The following is a 20,305-nucleotide window of genomic DNA, read 5'->3' on the forward strand; positions in this document are numbered from 1 at the left end:
GCTGAGCTCTTTTGGCGTGTTTTGTTTGTCACAAACATAGACTATTTAGCAGAGACAGGCCACTTCCATAAAAATGAATGGGAGAAATTGGAACGTCAATGGATATAGAAAGGAAGTCCCTCCTTGCAGGTTAAAGAGCCAATCACCTTACAGACACCACCTGTCAGTCAACTCAAGAACACTAATGTGCATTAGCTATACAAGCTGGGACATTTGTGTTTTTAGTGTAATCTGAGGTAAAGAAGCACAATTTCTGATACCAGAGATTTTCTTTGATCATAATTTTGACCAACATTTTGGAGATTTTATCGATATATAATATAACATCAATTAACAACCTCAAAACTAATGGTAGGTCTATCTTCAAAGCTTTATAAGTTATCATTAAAATTCAATTGGAGAAAATGAATGGGAATTTTACTTCCAGAACTAGACAGTTGCACTCTACTGGTTATTATTTATATTATGATAAGATAAAGAAGCCTTGTTGAAGCCTGCAATTATCTAATCAGTCAATCATGTGGCAGCAGTGCAATGCATAAAAGCATGGAGATATGGGTCAGGTGCTTCAGTTAATGTTCACATCAACCATCGGTATGGGGGAAAAATGTGTTCTCAGTGATTTCGATCGTGGCATGATTGTTGGTGCCAGATGGGCTGGTTTGAGTATTTCTGTAACTGCTAATCTCCTGGGATTTCCACACACAAAAACAAAAAACATCCAGTGAAGTATGTTCTACAGATGGAAATGCCTTGTTGATGAGAGAGGTCAACGGAGAATGGCCAGACTGGTTCGAGCTGACAGAAAGGTTACAATTGTACAATTGTAGAGATCAGAATAGCATCTCAGAATGCACAACATGTCGAATCTTGAGGCAGATGGGCTACAACAGCTGAAGACCATGTCAGGCACTTGATAAGGACCATAGTGTTCCTAATAAAGTGCTTAGTGAGTGTATTAAAACCCTGGTTTCTGCCAAAATATCATAGTTTCTACAGTCATGATAACTACAATATTACTATAGTAAAACCATGGTTCATTTATGTAATAGGGTTTACATGGGTGTAGAGGTTCTAAGAGTTGGCGGCAAGAAGGAATCGGGAGCCAGCATTGCAGTCCACTTGAGTGTTCTTTTATTCTCAGGGCTTTAACTCAAAATATGCTTTCCAGCAAGAACTTCAGTTTACACACACAGCTTCAATGGTAACAGACAACATAAACTCAATAGATGCATAAATATATAAACAGCTTTTCAGCGTTCAGCTCCAGTCTGGGTGTGTATGTGTCTAGGACTCTATTGGTCTGGCGTTCCACCGGCCTTTTAAAGCCTGTCTTTGCCATCACTAAAATGAGACACAGGTGTTTAGAGTCAATAATCACCATGTGATGGCTCTTACCGCTTCCTGTCTCCCCACTGACAGACACACGACCACGTTCCCATCTCCACAATGGAACATAAAATTCATAATTTATATACACTAATACAAATAGAAAACACATATTTGTATTAACTGAATCAAAATATAGTGATGAAAAGCAGCAATTAGCTAAATATTTTCCTTCAAAAAAAAGAGGCGAGCCTCTTTAAGTCTCCATGGGGCTAAAACCATCTGAAAGAACTGTGACTCGCTAAAATGAATGAGTTTTCAACACTTAATATAAGGGAATCATTTATTTTTAACATGAACTAATCGATTGACTTAAATTATTTGTTTTTTCCCAGCACTACAAGATAGAGAGGATTTAGGTGTTTGATGTCCATTGCTGTGTTCCCAATACAGTATGAAAAATTTTGCATTTTGTGATGCTACAGTGCTACTCGTTGGAAAATGTAGCCTGTTACTAAAAAATCTGCACTATTGTGAAAATAGCCGAGCTACTGTTACAAAAACAACATTTGCAAAAAGGCATGCTGTGAAAGTAAAAAATGGCCCTAAAAACAAAGTGGAGATTCAACAATTAGGCCATCTTTGTCTGTCCATAAATCAACTGTGATGATTTCAGTCTTCAGTAAAGAGTTCTCCTCTCGAAAGTAGATGTTCTGATGTGAGAACATGCACATATTGTTCTCAAAGCTGCTTGTGCTCTCCACCCTCCCTTACTCGGCCAGCTAAGCACTTTCTCACACAGTAATATCCTGCAAGAAGGTCCAGCTGTGCTTTCATCTGCTGATTTCATTAAGCAGAGTAGGTAGATATCAAGGATTGCATTATGCTTTCCTGTAATTCAATTCCCAGCATTCCCAGCTGACACTTCAGCCTCCCCCCACCTACGTAACTTACCTTTTCGCCAGCACATTTAAAGCAATTTCCATCTGGAGGGGAAAGCTTGAGTCTGATTGGAAAGCTATTTATGGCGCTCATGAACAACAATGCATCTTGACAGCGATGCTCCAGGTGGGCAAATTCCATGTTGTTTAATTGCCAGCATGGGAGCACCGCTCCCCATTCAAACTTCTCGGCCACAGAGCAAGGGATGACACGGGCGATATGTAGAACCAGGCCTTTAAAAAAGCTGATATTCAAAAGGCGGGGAAACATTTAGGCAAAGCAAGGCCCATGAAAAATGAATACAAAGGTGCCAAGTCATTTCCATGCTGTAGAAGTCCACTCATTGACTAGAACATTTCTGACAGGTCAGCCAGGCGGAACAGAGCAGTGAAGGCATGTGATTCGCTAAGGACATCGAGAGAGCCCAGAGTGTGCAGGACATGCTGATGCTTCTTCCTGTCAGACTGTCCAGAGGTAGCCTGCCACTTTTAGAAGACATCCAGAATTGAAGAACATGAGGAGCTAAGATCAGTTCAAGATCAAGACCACATATAAAATACCACTGTTACTTTAATTTAAAAGTTTAGTGAATCTGAACATTTTCAAAACTTACCTTCATGCTGTTCCAAACCCGTATGAATGACTTTCTTCCGTCGAACACCAAAAGAGATGTTGAGTGTCCATAGAGCTTTTTTCCACAGAAATTAATGACAACCAAACGAGCATTTAGCACCATAAAAAGTAATCTATACATCTTGTGTACTAAATTTCAAGTTTTCTTAAGTCATACAATAGCTTTGTATGGAGAACAGACCAAAATTAAGTTGTTATTTGCTAAACAGCATGCTCTCCGTCATCGCACTTGGTTGCAACCCAAGTTTCAAATCTATTGTATAGTTTTAGAATACCTTGGATATATACAACATAAGTCTTATGGACTTCTTTTATGGTACTTTTATGATTCTTTTTGTAGGAATTCACTTAAATAGCATTAAATCGCTTTTTTCATGTGCTGCTGTTTTCAGCGCTGCGGCTCAAAATATGAGAGCGCTCCACACAAACTCCACCTCAGATGTACAGTAGATGCTTGACGGTTTGGTTCACTTAAAACATGCATCGATAATGGCATCAGAGGAGCATTTCATCTGACGAGAAGCATTTAATAACTACTGTGATCTAGCCTACAGACAGAAACTTGAAGTTCTTCTTGGAGTATTCCGCCAAAATAAAAAACAGAAATTACGACTGAAATTGTATCGTTCTATAATATAACAATATTAATATAATTAACAACAATAATAATATATTATTAATTATAATAATATTTAAATTGACTGAGTAATAAGATATCGTATCACATATAAAGTGAATACAAAAGAGATCTGAATCCACTGATTCACTGACATCTGAAGACCAGATACAAATGTTAAAAAAGAAATGTGCCAAAAGAACTGACTTCATGTTCACTGAAATTACCATTAACTTTGCTGCTTTATTATCCAGTAGCGTAGCTAACAATAAAGTTTGCTTAATAGGCCTATTTTATTCTTTACTGTCTACTAAGTGGCTTGGGTGCATCCCTATAACAACATTTACATTTTGTTCAATTGTTCCAAACAAAGTCTAATTTAAAATAATCATGTTCAGGTTTCGGTCAAGAATTTGCGCTTCGGTGCATTTTTGAGCATAACAGCACCTGTCCCAATTTGTCACTTTGATTTTATGAAAAAGAACAGCTTGGATGTTCCACAGTCAGCTATACAGGTTTTGAATGACATGAAGGTAAGTAAATGATGACAAAATTTTAATTTTGGTTGATTTTTTTGGGTGAAACAATCCTTTACCATAAACCACAATTGGCTTGTGTGGACATTGAAGTTGCAACAATATGTTAATCCAAAAAAAAACAGATTTTGATCCAGTATTTAGTGTGCCACTTGTAAAAAGAAATGAAGAGGTGAGTCAAGAGGTGGCTGAACTGTAACGACTGCTCTACTTGTGGTCTGTCATATGCCAACCGAAATCCAGCTAAAACTAATAGATCATTCAGAGCATTCAGCCAGTCCATGTTCCAAAACTTAGACCTTGACTTATCCACTAGCTGTCTGTGATGGGATGCTTCTCAATACAAATGATATTTAAGCACATATGTGTTTGGGTACATATGTGTGACTATACATGTGGATGAGACATGAAAATATTATTTTTTAAATACATTTTAAAAGAAAATTAAAAAAGGTGAAAGAGGATTTGATTTCAGAGTGAGAAAGAGAGAGGATAGAGAAGAGAGAGAGAGAGAGAGAGAGAGAGAGATCCGCATTGGATCAAAAGTAATTATTCACAACAGGAGGCTGCAGAGTTAATTCAACCAATCAGAGGGAGGGTGGGGGGATGGCTGGAGAGACACAAAAAAGGTGGAGATGGTAGAGCACAGTAGAAGCAAAAACAGAAAGAGAAACCACATAAAATCCAAAGCTATATTTAAGTGACTAATGTTTTAAAATACCTCATGTTATCATTTGTGGAACGAGAGTGTTCAGTTAATTCCAGTTTACTTGATATTGTCACCATTGGCAACAGCACTATCATTTTGTTAAATAGCTGGCACTGAATCAATTATTTTGTCATGGTGATCAAAAAGGACAGACACCATGTTCAGACTGGAACACAAGCATGCTTTTTTCCTATACTGTGCAGTATACACTGTACACTGCTTACCTTTTAAAAAAATAGTATGTGAAGCAGCATGCAGAATGAAACACTTAGCATTTTAAATAATAGTATGCTACAGTGCTGTCATATGACTTCATTATAGTGTATGTTTAAAGAAATGTTTCAGGTTCAAAACAAGTTCAGCTCAATTGAACAGCATTTGTGGCATAATGTTTACTACCAAAATGGCGGTTTCAATAATGCACTTACACTGGAATTGAATAGGGCCAGTCCAGACATTAGAATGCACAGTTTCAAAAGTATAGCCACAAAATGTAAAATTTTACGTGATAGTGTGTTAAAATAAGGGATTTACAGGCATTTACCAAATTCCAGAATTTAGCTGTTTTGGGTTCAACTAAGTTGTAATATTGGATATACCTTTACAATTATAAGGTAAGTAAGCAATTTTATCACACAAAAATTGTGTTAACACATATAATGGTGAGTGGCATCAAGTTATCAAGTTAATCCACTTTGGTGTAAAATGGCTTACATTTTGTGAGTTAGATCAAATAATGAATAAAGAGTCATGGTTAAATCTCATATTCATTTGGTAACACTAAAAATGGAAGGTTGAGAGAATTGCAGTTTTCCGTGCATGCAGTATGCACTGGATGTATACCCTAAAACACTTTTTGGCAAATAGTAGTATGTCATCAGAGTATTCCATGCTTTTCAAAATACTGTTTTGCATATTGTGCACTCACTGCATATACTGCATTCTGTAAAAACAAAGTATGTATGAATGAATAGTATGGAATTATGCAATTTCAAAAACATCCAGTAGGTCATTATGAATCAGCTTTTCAATGAATTAATCTTAATGAATGTATCAATAAATCTTATATGTTTAACCCTTTATGCCATTCAGTATCTTCAACACTAATTACTTATCAAACACTTAAACCATAGTGGGTCTGTATTGCTTATGACAATATGCCCAGATGTGCATCAACCACAGAAGATTTCATACAGACATGCCAGCTAAAAACAACAGCCTTGATGCTACGGTGATCAGTCAGACCGACGGCTCTGATATTGCAACACAGGGCATGGGCGACAGACAGGGTTTTACCCTCCTGCTCTTATTCTATCATTATAAAAGAAGACAGGATCATTAATGATGTGGTAATGGGTAGACGAGTGGCCACAGAGGTGAAGGAGTGAGGGAGATCTCTTTGTGAGTGAAAAGACTTCCTTCTCCCTTCATGTTGCGATTATGTGTCAACATCAAACAATGTGACTGCCGCTCTACACCTGCCTGTCAGTGCAGTGCTTTGGAGCCAAGATTAAAGGGGGTTTTGCTCACAGAAGTAAAAAAAAAAAAAAAAAAAAAAACAGCAAACTGAAACACAGTCTAGGACCCAGGACACATCATATCTTTAATTCCTTTAGTTCTTTGTTCAGAAGAACAGGTGGAGTGTTGCTCCCTTTGAGCAGAGAGAGTGAAAAACAGAGTCTTTTTTTAAACCCTTGTGTACTTGCATTAGGAACCAAAACACATTTACAGAAATAAGTATTTCAATCTCTTGAAATCAAGCCCTCAAGATGTGCGATTTGGAATTAATCATATGCACTGTAATGCCAAATCCACCAACCGCCAGCTGAAAAGCTTAGTTCAGATATCTTAGAAATGTACAAGTACACCTGTACTCAATGAGAAGCACAATTTAAAGTATCATTTAAGTCCATTGCACAAATGGGACGAGACAAGTTACATACTAAAGTCTGATAATTAGGGCTAGAACAAAATCCATAACTCAAATTATATGCCTGCAAGCACCCCTTATAATCCAAATAAATGAGTGAGGAAGGCAGAAATTTAAATGGCTGTATACCAACACACCATGCTTCCTCATGCTAACAAAGTACAGCGCAGTCACACCATAAGTTGTTCATTTGAGTCCAAACCTGTTATAAAATATGACATAATTGTTAAGCCAATAGGTTGATTTTCAACCACTTTTTTTGTGAATCAGTGATCAGACAGAAAGATCAGATCGACTAAGATTTCTATCTGAAAGCAACACAGATATGGTGTGTTAACAGCGGTATTATTGAGCGGGGCAAAGAGCACTGTTGGAGAGAGAGGGAGTGTAGAACAGGCCTTTCAAATGAACTACATAATCACATCACACTCAAAGGTCCTTCTTTTCCCTAAACATCAGGGGTCACATGAGTTATGTAAGACCAGCAGAGAGAAAGATTGTGTTGAGACTATATAATATTTCAGGGTGTTATAATACAACAAGCTAGACTCGCAAGCCATTACCAACATGCAGAACAATCTGCCTGCAAATTCACAGCATGTTGCTTTTCTGCAAGCATAAAAGTTACTTCATAGTTTTGAGAGACTGTACTGCTGAGAAACGTTGTGCAAACACATCAAGTTGCAGTTCTAAATAATTCACAGCCACTGTTACACAAGCATGGTTTAACTGTTCGACTTGATGGCTTAGTAAAAAGTTCAATAGTGAAAGGAACTTATACAGCTTTCACTACGGATAAAATGCTAATGTCTAAATACTTGAATGCAACAAAAAGGTAATAAAACAGCTTATAAGTCTATATTTAAAATAAAAATGTTTGTCTTTCATACATCTCAAATTGGAAAAGGTCTCTATTCAGATTTGTCCTATTTTGGTCCTTTCCTGAAAAAAATATTTCAAACTACTTTTGGTTACCTGTCACCTTGAAATCAATGAAAAATATTTTTTACACAATGCTTTAATGTCAGAAAGTAACACACCAGTTCTCAATTTAACATCTCTACAGTTCTCAAGCAATCGTTACAACCAATTTTTCATGCTGTTGATTTCCTTTGTACTTCTTTCCTTTTTTGAAAGACAATCAGGTATGTTGAATGTTCTCCTGGTAAACTTCCTCTGCCCAACATTACACAATTATTGATGTGTCTGGATTCAGGCCTTGCCGTTGTAGTATTGTAATCTAAATCATATGAATTATAACTAATATGACCATTCCAAAGCTTATCAATTGGGGTTGTTAATTTACATCCATCCAGGTATACAAACAATCTTGTTGTTAATTAAGTGAATGGAAAGCAATGAGTTTTCAACTGCCATTTTGCAGTTGCCCAAGCAGCTGTTTTGAGCTGCTAATGGCCAAAGTAGAATTTGTTTCTACTTCATAATACAAAACAGAAATGGCAGAAGAACAGCAAAGAACATTTTTAATATGGATCCATCTTCAAAAGGTCTGATATTGGTGATTTAAATTTTCAATGTCTGGATGTTTAAAATTCCACCGGAGAGAGTTTAGGCCTTTGCTGTTTTGAGTGTTGATGAGAGGGACTTTTCAGAAAGCCATAATATCAAATTAAAACACCACACAACATAATGCACCTCTTCTAAAAGGCACAGACACCTGTCGTATGATGAAACACATCTGGCACATTCATCTTGGCACAGAATCAAAATCACAAATGCAAAGGGGAAAAAATCTCTTTCAGTCTCTTCTCTGTTCTTGCCCTTTTCACAGTTATTACCTGGAAGCTTGCAGAATGCAGATGCAGCAAGAATCCTCATGAAATACCAATAAGCTATACCAATGTGTGGCTGGGTGAGACAGAAAACAAGAAATAAAACCAGTATGATATTGACACCAACTTTGAAAGTTTGAGAGAGGACATTTTATAGGAAATCAATAAATAAGGATGGAGTGTACAAGAATAAAACTGATGCAATTAGGAAAACAGTGACGATCTCTCAAGAGGAAATCATACTCACTTCGAAACTTCACACACACTTCGTTTCTTAATAAATATAATCCAGGAATACAAACAGCATCTAAACAGCATGCCTGTCTACATCATGTGTAACAGTGACCATTTAACGTCAAGGAGCTCAATTATGGTAGAAAAATAAACACTAAACTTAACTTTGATGTAGTTGTCTTTGCTATATTGAGGATTCAGCAAACTCAAGTCTTTTGCTTAAAATAGTAGCCACTTACAGAGGTTAGGTAGTCAACATCCAGGCCTTCGTTACATTCGCTGTTGAATGCAAGCTTTTGGAGCATTGCTGAACAAAATGGCTGAACAACAATCCATCCTCTGTTTTTAGAACATTAAACTCCCTAATAGTTAGAAGTCTTGCATTTGGAAACAAAAGGGTTTGCAAAATGTCTTTATGCTCCCATTGACCTAAACATACGATGACAAGCCTGTGTCAATGGAGTCGATCTTGAATTGTAATCTAAAGTATTCTGTAGACACACCTCCAAGAGAGAAGACATGGGTTTAGGAGTTTGGAAAGTCATCTAACTTCCTTTTCTAAGTCCAAAACATCCATTTCCCACTCGAGACCACATCGTCTTGGTGTCGGCTCTTAATTCCAGAAGTTTAAAACTTTCACGTGTAAAAACAAAACTACACAGTCCAATCGTAGGGCTTGAGGTGCAAAGTTTTTCTTTAGCACTTTGGTCATATGTAGTTCCATTTGTAGGTCCAGCCACTAGGGAGTCTCCTTGAGAATTGGAAAATGCAAACAAGTCAGACTCATCTTCATTCACATATAAAATAACAAAACACTTGAGTTCAAGTCGGATGGTCATCTCTTGCCACAAAAAATTTAAAGGTCCAGTCCGAAAAAACAAGGACAGCACAATTATTTCCAAATTTTTGGAAACGCCTCAAATATTGCAGTGCACCTTTGCCCTTAGCTTACTGCGAAATAATGTTTTCTTTTAAGATTTTGTTATTTAGCACTGAAGCTAAGCTCCTACACTCGGGGTATGTTTTATTTCCTTTGCGCAAAGCTGAGCAAACAGACAAAGGGAGCTACGATAGAACCCTGCCAAGTCTCGTCTGGCTATTTTCTATTCCATTCCTCTCCCTCTCTGCTCCCGCACTCTCGGCATGGCAACTTTCCCGAGAAACCCTGGCGAAGCTCCAGCCTGTGTCTGCTTGTCTGGATCACCCCCCTCCCCCCAAAAAGCGCCCATTTAGGCAAATTGATCAAAACGAATCTCAAATTAATTTCTCTTCTCTGCCAGTTCCTGCCATCTCCATCCAGATTGAATCTCCCTTCTCCCTCTCCAGATGCACATACGCAAGATTATTGGAATGTCTGCCATTCCAGTCTCCCCAGTGTCCCCACACCCCAAGCGTCCCTCCTTCAGCCGTCCATCCATTTCATCATTATTATCCACCGGCACTCAAGAGTTTCTCTCTGTCTGCCCTACTCACTATCAAAACAGTCTTAGCAGGGAAAATCCTGCTGATTTTCTTCTTTTGAGTGCCACAGCCATTCACTGTGTGCCAAAAGCACACTTCCTGTGCAACTACTGCCATTTTTGGGGACATTGTTGTGAAGCTGCTCCAAAGTGGGACTGCCCCAAGGATACCCTCCCCAAAAAACACCCACACTTATGTGGAACCCAAACTCTAACACTGTATTCAAATGCATTACCACTGAATATTGTTGCCTTGTAACATTTAGCGTGGTATATCTAGCACCAGCGTGAAATATATGAAAGCAGTTGGTCTATATTATGCTGATGATCCACATTTCCAATGGCCATATGGGTCATTGCATGTCAAATCAACCAAAAGTCCCCAGATCAACATTTTGTTTACGATTATTTTTTTTTTTTTTTTACTGGTGAAATAATTACAATATGATGATGAAAGCCAAAATATGAAATGCCATGGATCAATATTTACTGACTTATCCATTATTTTGTATAAGGGGTCAAAATAAAAATGTTCACCTATGATTCTGGAGCAAAACTACAGGTAAAAAAATTTACCTTAGATAGGTGGAAGCATCATTATTTTATTTTTACACATAGATGGGTAGGTCTATTACTGAAATCAGTTGATTTCAACACCACTTGTTGCATTACATGCCAATGTTTTGAGTCCAAAATTTGGAGGGGTGGTTTAATGTTTTTCCAAAGCTGTGTTCCAAAGAGTACCTATAACCCCAAAAGTATTAAAGATATCTTAATATGTTTTTAGATTCTGGTTCAGAATAAACTTTCCTTTTTGTATCTTAATTTTCTAAGGCCTTACATGGGTAAATCCCAGAGATGAGGGGCTCTCAATGTAGCTCCATCTATGAATTGTTAAATTTTAAATGTAAAAAAACCAATGTAGGTCAGATGTTTATTTTTCTTGTCCTAAAAACTGTCTGAAGTAAAATGATCAAACTAGTTATTTACATAAAAACATCTGCAAAGTTCTGGAATGCATCATTAGGGGTCCAAGCAACAAAGGAGCTGAAACTATAATGTATTTGTACTGATTTTCTCTGCTTTAGCAAATTAACAGGTATGAACAGGGCCTGAAAGAACTATGCTACAATAATTTTTGTGACTGATACTCAAACTCACTAATGTTATATGCTATGCTCACTTACGCCATGTCCCCATTCAAAAATGTATCATCTCATTCCATCTCAAACAACATGATTTTTTATATGTTTTTAACCATTTTTAGGAATAAATATAAAAACTAATTATAAGAGTATAATAATGCACCAAAAGTACAGAACTGTGGATTAAGTCCAGTGTTATAAATCTTGAAAGAACTGAACCTGTTCTCTGAGCACACAAGCTAAATGCCCCCCAAAGTTTTTTGTAAGAGCTGCTCATGTTCAAAGAGACATTGCGCTGCCCTGAGCTCTGATCTTATTCTTCCATCTGTTCTGTGGTCTGTAACCTTCAACCAGGCTTATGACAGCTTCAAAGTGAGACATGTGTGTGTCAGTGTCGCAGAGTGTAACCTGGCAACCTTCCAGCTCCGTGGTGGAGTCCCGTTGTCAAGGGGAAGCCTTGATAGGCGAGTGTCAATAATCAGTTCACTGCAATCTGAAGGGGTGGATCCCTGCATAGGCACGCTTCATGCCACTGCACTGAACGCCAATGTGAGTCGCATGTCAAACAGCCTGCAAATTCTCCAGAGAGCCAGGCATTTCAAACACATACATATACACACACTGATTTGAGACTCATCATCACCTACCATTATGTACTCTGATGATTCCTTCAAAGTAAACATAAAATCAAGATTAACCCATCTACTTTATTTATGTATGTTCCTGGTCTGCAAACGATAACAGTGCATAAGTTTGCATCTCCCTTGCAGAATATCCTAGATGTTTATCTTTACATAAAATAATAAGACCATTCATAAATCTGCATTTTGTTTTTAGTTAGTCCTGCACTGATGAAGCCTTTGGACATAACAGATATTTACATATATTCCACAAGACAAAATAATGACTGAATACACAAGTTATCCTGTTCAAAAATTTACATCCCCTTGGTTCTAATATGGTGTGTTGCTTCCTTGATGATAAATTACTGTGTTTTTGTGATAGTTGTGCATGAGTTCCTGCTTTGTCCTGAGCAGTGAAGATACCCACAGTTCTTAAAAAATCCTCCAGGTACAGCAAGTTCTTTGGTTTCCCAGTATCCACTGCACATTACAGTTCTTCCCAACAGTGGCTAAAGGGTTGACATCCACCTTTTGAGGACTCATACTCAACTATTACAAAAGGTGAAAACATTAATTGATGCTCAAGAAGGCAGCACTGAAAAAAATGGGAAAGCAGCTCTATTGAAAATACAAAACCGGTACACTTGAAATCCATTTAAATCCAGCGCTGCTTTTCCGGGTGTGTTGCAAGTGCTTCTGTTCTCATGTGAACATGCCAATGCGATTACGTCACACATGTGTACTGTTGTTGAATGGAAGCTATGATTTGTAGTTAAAAATAATACAAATATTTGTATTTTTCAGTCGTATGGATGACATTTATGCTAACTGTCTGAACTTCAAAAGCTCAGCGATCTTTGCTAGTTTTAATACTTTTTATGTCATAAACTGGAGAGATTCGATACACCCTGATTCTTGACTGTTCTAGGAAGACAATGTGTCAAAGGAATTCAAACTGCTTACATGCTCAAGCTGATATCCCTGACAAGGCCGCAGACCAGGGACTTAATTTGGACAGTGCAGTGAAAGAGATTCAGCGTCAACTGTTGAACATGTTGGCAATTCTGGCAAAGGTCATTGCTTACTTGGAGGATCTTTCTGTAATACACCAATCTATCACTGCCATAAAGACAAAATTCACGGAGGTGGTTACAAGAGTGTCGGATGTTGAGAAACGGATCGAATATCTGGAGTCATCGGAGAGGGAATTAGCTGCTAATCCACTAGCGACCAAGATAGACTTTTGCTCTGATGTTCCCGGCTAAATTGAGAATAGATACGAAGGATGGCCGCAAAATATATACATGCCCACAGCAAGCGATGTCCTTCATAATGTCAATGGAATGAGTAAGCCATTATTGGCTATTGGCTGGAGTTTGTTTTATAGATTTTTTTCTGTTGTGTAATTCTGTCTCACAAAATTTTTATAGACTTGAGCAATCTGACAGCAAAGTTGTCACGGGCGCTCTCGTAGGCGTGCATGGACTGTTTGAGTTTAGAGGGATGGACGACGGTTAGCGCTGTCGTGCACGGGGTTAATGTGCACGTTTTTCTATTTTCTGATTGTTTGGTTCAGGGGGAATTTTGGGGTATGACTGTTGGACTAATGTCAGAATGTGGTCGTTATAATTTTATTTTTGACACACAATCTATTTTTTTCTAATATGTCAAAATGTCAAATGTGAATATGAGTGGATTGTCTCTCTCCACGTGAAATGTGAATGGGTTGAGGCAACCCATAAAAAGAAGGAAGGTTATTTATTTTCTTAAATGTAAGAAATACGATATAGTGCTTCTTCAAGAAACATATCATTCCCTGGAGGAAGCTGAAAAATTTAGGAAGATATGGGGTGGACATGTTTTCTTTAGTGCTGGCTCAAGTAAGAGCAGGGGAGTCATTACTTATGATAAATTAGGAAGAGTCATTATTGTTTTAGCAGAAATTCAGGGGCATAGGTTGATTTTGGCTAATATTTACGCACCTAACACTGACGATCAGGGCTTTATTATAGATCTTGAAGGGATGTTGCAAGCCACTGGTACCCCTCATGATATAATACTGGGAGGAGTCTTTAATCTTTTGATGGATCATAGTAAAGCAAAAGTGTGTAAGCACCCTAGAGCAAGTGATGCTTCACGGGATGTGTAAAAATCTTGCTCTTACAGATATCTAGAGACATTTGAACCCATCTGGTAGGGACTATTAATTTTTTCATCAGTCCATAAGATTTATCCTAGAGAATATGTATGTATGTATGTATGTATGTATATATATATATATATATATATATATATATATATATATATATATATATATATATATATATAACTAAGTCCCTCATTTCAATTGTTGTTCATTGTTCAATTGGAAACATTTTAGCCTCAGAGTTTAGAGGTGTTGCCACGTACGGAGAAAAATAAATCATGCAGTTGGTGCTTTAATGTATCCCTTTTGCAAAATTCTGAATTCCAACAAATGCTAAAGGCTGAAATCAATGCCTTTATGGAGACCAACTGGTCCTCATTATCCTCTGTGGGTGTGGCTTGGGGGCACTCAAGGCGGTTCTTAGGGGTCGGATCATACAGTATGCCTCATTCACCAAAAAATCCAAAGCACGAGAACTTGTGGAGTTGGAAGGGAATATTAAAAGGGCAGAGGCAGAGCTGAAGTGCCAAATGTCATCTGATGGCCTCAGAGAATTCACCCGATTGAAATACAGATACAATACTATTTTGTTGTGGAAGTTGGATTTTTGGCTATTCAGGGCAAGACAGTCATATTTAAAGTCAGGGGACAAAGCAGGGAAACTTTTGGCTAGATACAGTATATAAAGCAGAGAGAATCATTCCCTCAGTGAAATCTGCCGGTGATTAAATATTTACCTCAGCCATTGATATTAATAATGCTTTTACAGAATTCTATCTTGATCCCTATATTTCCCTGTCTTCATCTACTAAAGAAAAATTTGAAATTTGTGGAACCATTAGAACTTCCTAAACTGACGACTGAGCAACAAATTCTCTTGATTCTGAGATATGCTCCTCCTTGGATATCCTCCTGGCTCCAATTTGTTAGAAGATTATACAGAATCATTAAAGAATGGAAAGCTTCCACCAACCATGACTCAAGCTGGGATCAGTCTGATTCTTAAAAAGGACAAAGATCCAAGCGAGTGTAAGAGTTACCATCCAATTTCCCTGATCTAGCTAGATGTAAAAATATTGTCAAAAATTATGGCTAACCGATTAAGTAAAGTTATGACATCTCTTATACATATAGATCAGGTTGTGTTTATTCAGGGCCATTCTAAATATATAAAAAATATCTAAACATTAGATATTTAATCAATATTATGTGGTCAGTGGCGAATGATCAGACTCCGGTCGAAGCCATCTCAATTGACGCCGAAAAGGCTTTTGATATGGTAAAATGGGATTATCTTTTTAAGATTTTGGGAATATATGGGTTCGGGAATACTTTTATTGGATGGATTAAGTTACTTTATAGACACCCGGTAGCGGCAGTACAAACAAATGGATTAATTTCTGATTATTTTACTCTGGATAGGGGCACCCGGCAGGGTTGCCATCTTTCCCCATTATTGTTCTGTCTTGCACTGGAGTCATTAGCAGCCATGATAAGAAGGGAAGATGATTTTCCAGGGGGGGGGGCGGTGTGGCGCATAAGCGTTTGCTTTAAAATGATATTTTATTATTCGTCTCCGACCCCATTAGATCTATGCCTTGCCTACACAGAATTATTAATTTCTTAGAATTATTTATTCCTTTTCTTTTCAGTTGGTGTAAATCTGAAGCTTTGGCTCTGACAGCGTACTGCCCAGTAACGGTTTTCTAGCCGGTTGCCTTCCAGTGGCCCAAACAGGGCATTTAGTATTTGGCCATTTTATTCCCAGCAAATTTGTCTGATTTGAGTTCATTTTGACCCCTTAATAAAAAATATAGCAAAGTCCTTCATTTGGAATGGTAAGCATCCTAGATTACATTTAATAAGTTACATTGGCCGAATTGACAAAGGTGGGCTTGGCCTACCCAAGATATTGTTATATTATTATGCATTCAGTCTCAGACATTTGGCTCATTGGTCGCTTCAATCTGAGTGAGCCCCTTCCTGGTTTTGTATTTAACAGGAAGCTCTTGCCCCTGTTTTGCCATTGCAAAGCCTTTCTATCAAACTAATCGGAGCGGTTAAGTGTTCAGAGTGTTTAATTAGAACATTTATTTAAATGTTGCCTCTAGCACATGGCTGAACCCTACATTATGTATTAATAAGTCCCCTTTCTGCTGGTCAGAGTGGAATGTGAGGGGGGTTACTACACTTGGTGACCTATATGAGAGTGGAGTGTTGAGATCTTTTGAAAATTTGGTTCAACATGTTGGGATTCCCAGATCTCAGTTCTATAAGTATTTAAAGGTACAGCTGCGCCACCTGCTTTGTATTGTTTTTCGGAGTAGCACACACCCCCCTAAATTGGCAGATACTCTGGGAGAAGTGATTACTGCTTTTGGAAAAGGTCATGAGGCATCAGTGTGTCACTCCCTTCTAATTCAGTCTGGGGGTCCGAGCTTTAACTTCTATCAATAGATTATGGGAGAAAGATTTAAAATTGGTATTGGAGGAGGGAGTGAGTGATAGGATTCTTGATGCCAATCAGAAGCTGGAGAGACAACCCATGTTTTTGGGGATGTGTTAAGATCCAAGAATTTGGGTTGAAGTTTCAGATTTGTATGTGTGACATTTTGGGCACTTAAAATTTACTTTGCCTCAGACTCTGTATTTTGGGTGATGGGGCGGTCATATATTTGGGGGCTAAACATAAGAAATTGGGTTCTGACCAATATCATGACTGGCAGATACATTATTTTAAGGGGATGGAAGTTGGATAGAGTGCCCAGGTGGCAAGTAGAAGGTTGGGGTTTGGGGACATGTTTGTTAAGAAGTGGGGCAAATATTTGGCATTTTTGGGGGACTCTCAGGGAGGGGATGTGGATTGAGAAGTTTAGTTAAATTATGTATGTTTATATATCTTTGTTTGTGTGTTTGTGTGTGTGTGTGTCGTTTACGAGGACAGATTTTTAGGTTACAAACTGGTAATTAGAAGGGTATTATCCTATAAATGTGGTTTATGAGGACATTTCTAATGTCCCCATAATTTAAATAGCTCAAAAAAACATATTAAACAATGTTTTATTGAAAATGTAAAAATGCAGAAAGTTTTCTGTGAGGGTTAGGTTTAGGGGATCTATAGTTTGTACAGTATAAAAATCATTATGGAAAGTCCTCATAATGATAGGAAGATCAACGTGTGTGTGTGTGTGTGTGTGTGTGTGTGTGTGTGTGTGTGTGTGTGTGTGTGTGTGTTATGATATGTGACCACAGGGGTGTTCGTTGGGGGTCAGGGTTGTGTTGGTGATTGGGGAGGGATATTAGTAGGGGTTAAATGTTGATTCGATGTGTATGTGTATTTTTGAATCAGTAAAAAAAATATATATATAATAATAATTGGAAAATAAGTATTAAGCTCTCAAATATAAAATGCATGCAAAGACAATATCTGCAAAACTGGTAGAAAATTTCCTCTTGGACTCTGGTATACAGTGGTATACTGGCTATAGCACAGGGTTGGTAACTGGTAATCGCAGGTTTGAGATCCTGAAATAAGCAAGCTTTCAGTTGAGTATGGCACTTAAAGGAATTGTTCTCCCAAAAATGAAAGTTCTCTCATAATTTACTCACCCTTTTTGGCATCCAGGATGTGTATGACTTTCTCTCTTCAGCAGAACACTAATGAAGATTTTTAGAAGCATATCTTCGCGTATCTATAAATAACTCAGCTCTTTTGGTCCATACAATGCAAGTGAATGGGTGCCAAAATTTTGAAGCTCCAAAAATCACAGCCTAAAAGTAATCCATATGACTCCAGTGGTTAAATCAATGTCTTCAGAAACTATTTTATAGGTGTGAATGAGAAACAGATCAATATGTCAGTCCTTTTTTACTATAAATTCTTCACCCTGCTCAGTCAATCTCCAGTTAAATTGGCTGTGTCTAGAAGATAATCCCCCAGCAGCCTAAATCTCAAGAGAGTCTCCTTCGCTGTTACTAAGGTTAGGTTTAGGGTTCAATTTAGTGGTAGGGTTAAGGTTTTAAGGAACATTCAATGCAGCTCTCACTAGACTTTAGGTAACTAGGGGGGTTACCTTCTAACACAACAACTTTAACATTCACATTCTTCTTTTGTTGTTGGTGATTCACATTCTTCATGCTAGCAAATTCTAGCAAAAATTGACTTAAATATTCATCTTTTCTCACTCACACCTATCATATCACTTCTGGAGATATGGATTTAACCTCTAGAGTCAAATAGAGTACTTTTATGCTACCTTTATGTGCTTTTTGGAGTGTCAAACATTTGGCACCCATTCTCTTGCATTGTGAGGACCTACAGAGCAGAGATATTCTTATAAAAATCTTATTTGTGATCTGCAGTTCCTACACATCTGGGATGGCATGAGGGTGAGTAAATTAAATGTTTGGGTGAACTTCCTTTTAAGCAATAGTTCTCCCAAACATGAAAATTCTGCTATGCTTATGCCAACCAGTTTGCTGATATTGTTTTGGTGGAACACACAAGGAGTTATTCTGAAGAATGTAGCCTGCATGGTTCATATTGACCAGGTTGTAATAATGAAAGGTAATGAAAGTGTTATGGAACAGACCTAAATCAAAGTTATTCTGAAATTATCGTATGACTTCAGGTGCTATATAGTGTTGTTGTTTGTGTTGTTTTTGATTTTGTCCTTTAGCAGCTTGACAGAGTAAGGACAAGACGAGTTTGTACATTCTTAAAAATGTCTCCTTTTGTGTTTCACAAAAAGATATAACAATGTGCAAGTTTGGAACAATGTAAAGGTGAGTAAATAATGACAGAATTTTCATTTTTTGGATGAAGTATTGTTTTAACCTCAAATTACTCCAGGGTGACCGTACCTTTTCCTTTTTGGGTACTAAATAAAATGTCAGCTCACTAGTTACTATAGTAGCTAGATCTTTATTTCCGTGTAAATGATGTCACTTAAGCAAGGAGATTTAGGATTCATTGCAAGCCTCCCATTCCAACAGAGTTATTTGCCCTACTGTGAGTAGCATTTCCATTTTTATGTAAGAGCCTGAGTCAGCTGTTCTGCTGCACTGCAAGTGTGCCTTTTATTGCGCTTTACTACTCTGTATTCTTGCCTCTAAGGAGAAGGACAATTAATGTTTAATGCCAAGAGTGTTCAAGACATTATTTGGTAAAAAGATGTGCTTTGAAAACATTTTGCTCTGCCCCAAAATAGTCACAAATTTCTCTTTTAAAAAATGTATGAAAATGTTGAAAAACAGAGAAGAAATGGACTGTATAACAATTGTTGTAGCTGCTACATTGTGTCATAATTTTAAAAGTTAAATTGTCAAAAAAGAAAGTTAAATAATGGGTGCAAAAGCTAACTAAATGCCTAGAATTTAAAATGACGTTTGGATAGTCGCTGTACCGTGTGACCGCACTACGCATGCGCGACTCACAGATACAGCGTAAACAAAGCAAAGCCCCTGTTTTCCTCGACCGCAGAGGACCATTCATAGCTTTCTTTTAACATCCATTAACTTTTGCAGTGTTTTCTTCTTTCGTGCCCTTAATAACTTTGTATTCCGTCGCGTTTGCTCTCTCTCAAACTAAGCATGTTCTTGATTTGACACCTAGCCTATACAACCCACATTAGCACCCGCGCTAGCATGCGAGCCCCAAACTTGAAGAAGGAAGTCTGTTGAACAAATTCAAAAAGCCATACCTGACACTTTCATGCTCTGCTCCCTTCCCTGAAGAGCTTCCTCCGGAGATGGCATTTGCACCTTGGAAGACATATCTCCCATTCTGTTTTGGATAAAATGACGCCAAATAAAACGCACGGGAGTCCGCGCAACCATAGATACAAATACACCGCACGCGCCTCACTTGTGTAACGACACAAGGTTACACAAGCGCGCGCCGGGTTACTTAACCACTTTTTATAATAATAATTGTAAATAAGCATGCTTTATACAAATGGACAAGAGTGTTGGGTGATTCAGAAATGGTTTTCAAACCCAGTGGAATAAATGGTTGGACAAGCTTATTTAATTTTATTATCGATTTAGCAATAAAATATCAACATCCTAATTAAATAAATATATAAAACAATCAAATTTGTGTTTGTGCTGATGTATTCGGTGTATAGCTATACTGTATATGTGAGTCATTTAAGCCAGTTCATTTTACTTATTTATTTGTATTATTTTTTGTTTTGTTTGGCTGTTTA

At 37.6% G+C, this 20,305-nt stretch overlaps 1 protein-coding gene across 2 annotated transcripts in view; it reads right to left on the bottom strand.

Moving 5' to 3' along the window:
* Positions 1-19,980, bottom strand: part of msraa (methionine sulfoxide reductase Aa) — an 82,594-nt gene extending 62,614 nt beyond the window's left edge. The window contains exon 1 of one of the 2 annotated variants that reach the window (XM_052095215.1): positions 19,799-19,980. In XM_052095215.1, the coding sequence (XP_051951175.1) occupies positions 19,799-19,934 (136 nt within the window). In that variant the 5' untranslated portion in view covers positions 19,935-19,980. Of the gene's footprint in view, positions 1-8,961; positions 9,814-19,798 lie in introns of those variants that run through there. The other variant, XM_052095216.1, reaches the window with a different exon arrangement.
* Positions 19,981-20,305: the final 325 nt, after the last annotated feature.

This window comes from Xyrauchen texanus, chromosome 28, assembly GCF_025860055.1.
Source record: "Xyrauchen texanus isolate HMW12.3.18 chromosome 28, RBS_HiC_50CHRs, whole genome shotgun sequence".
NCBI lineage: Eukaryota > Metazoa > Chordata > Actinopteri > Cypriniformes > Catostomidae > Xyrauchen > Xyrauchen texanus.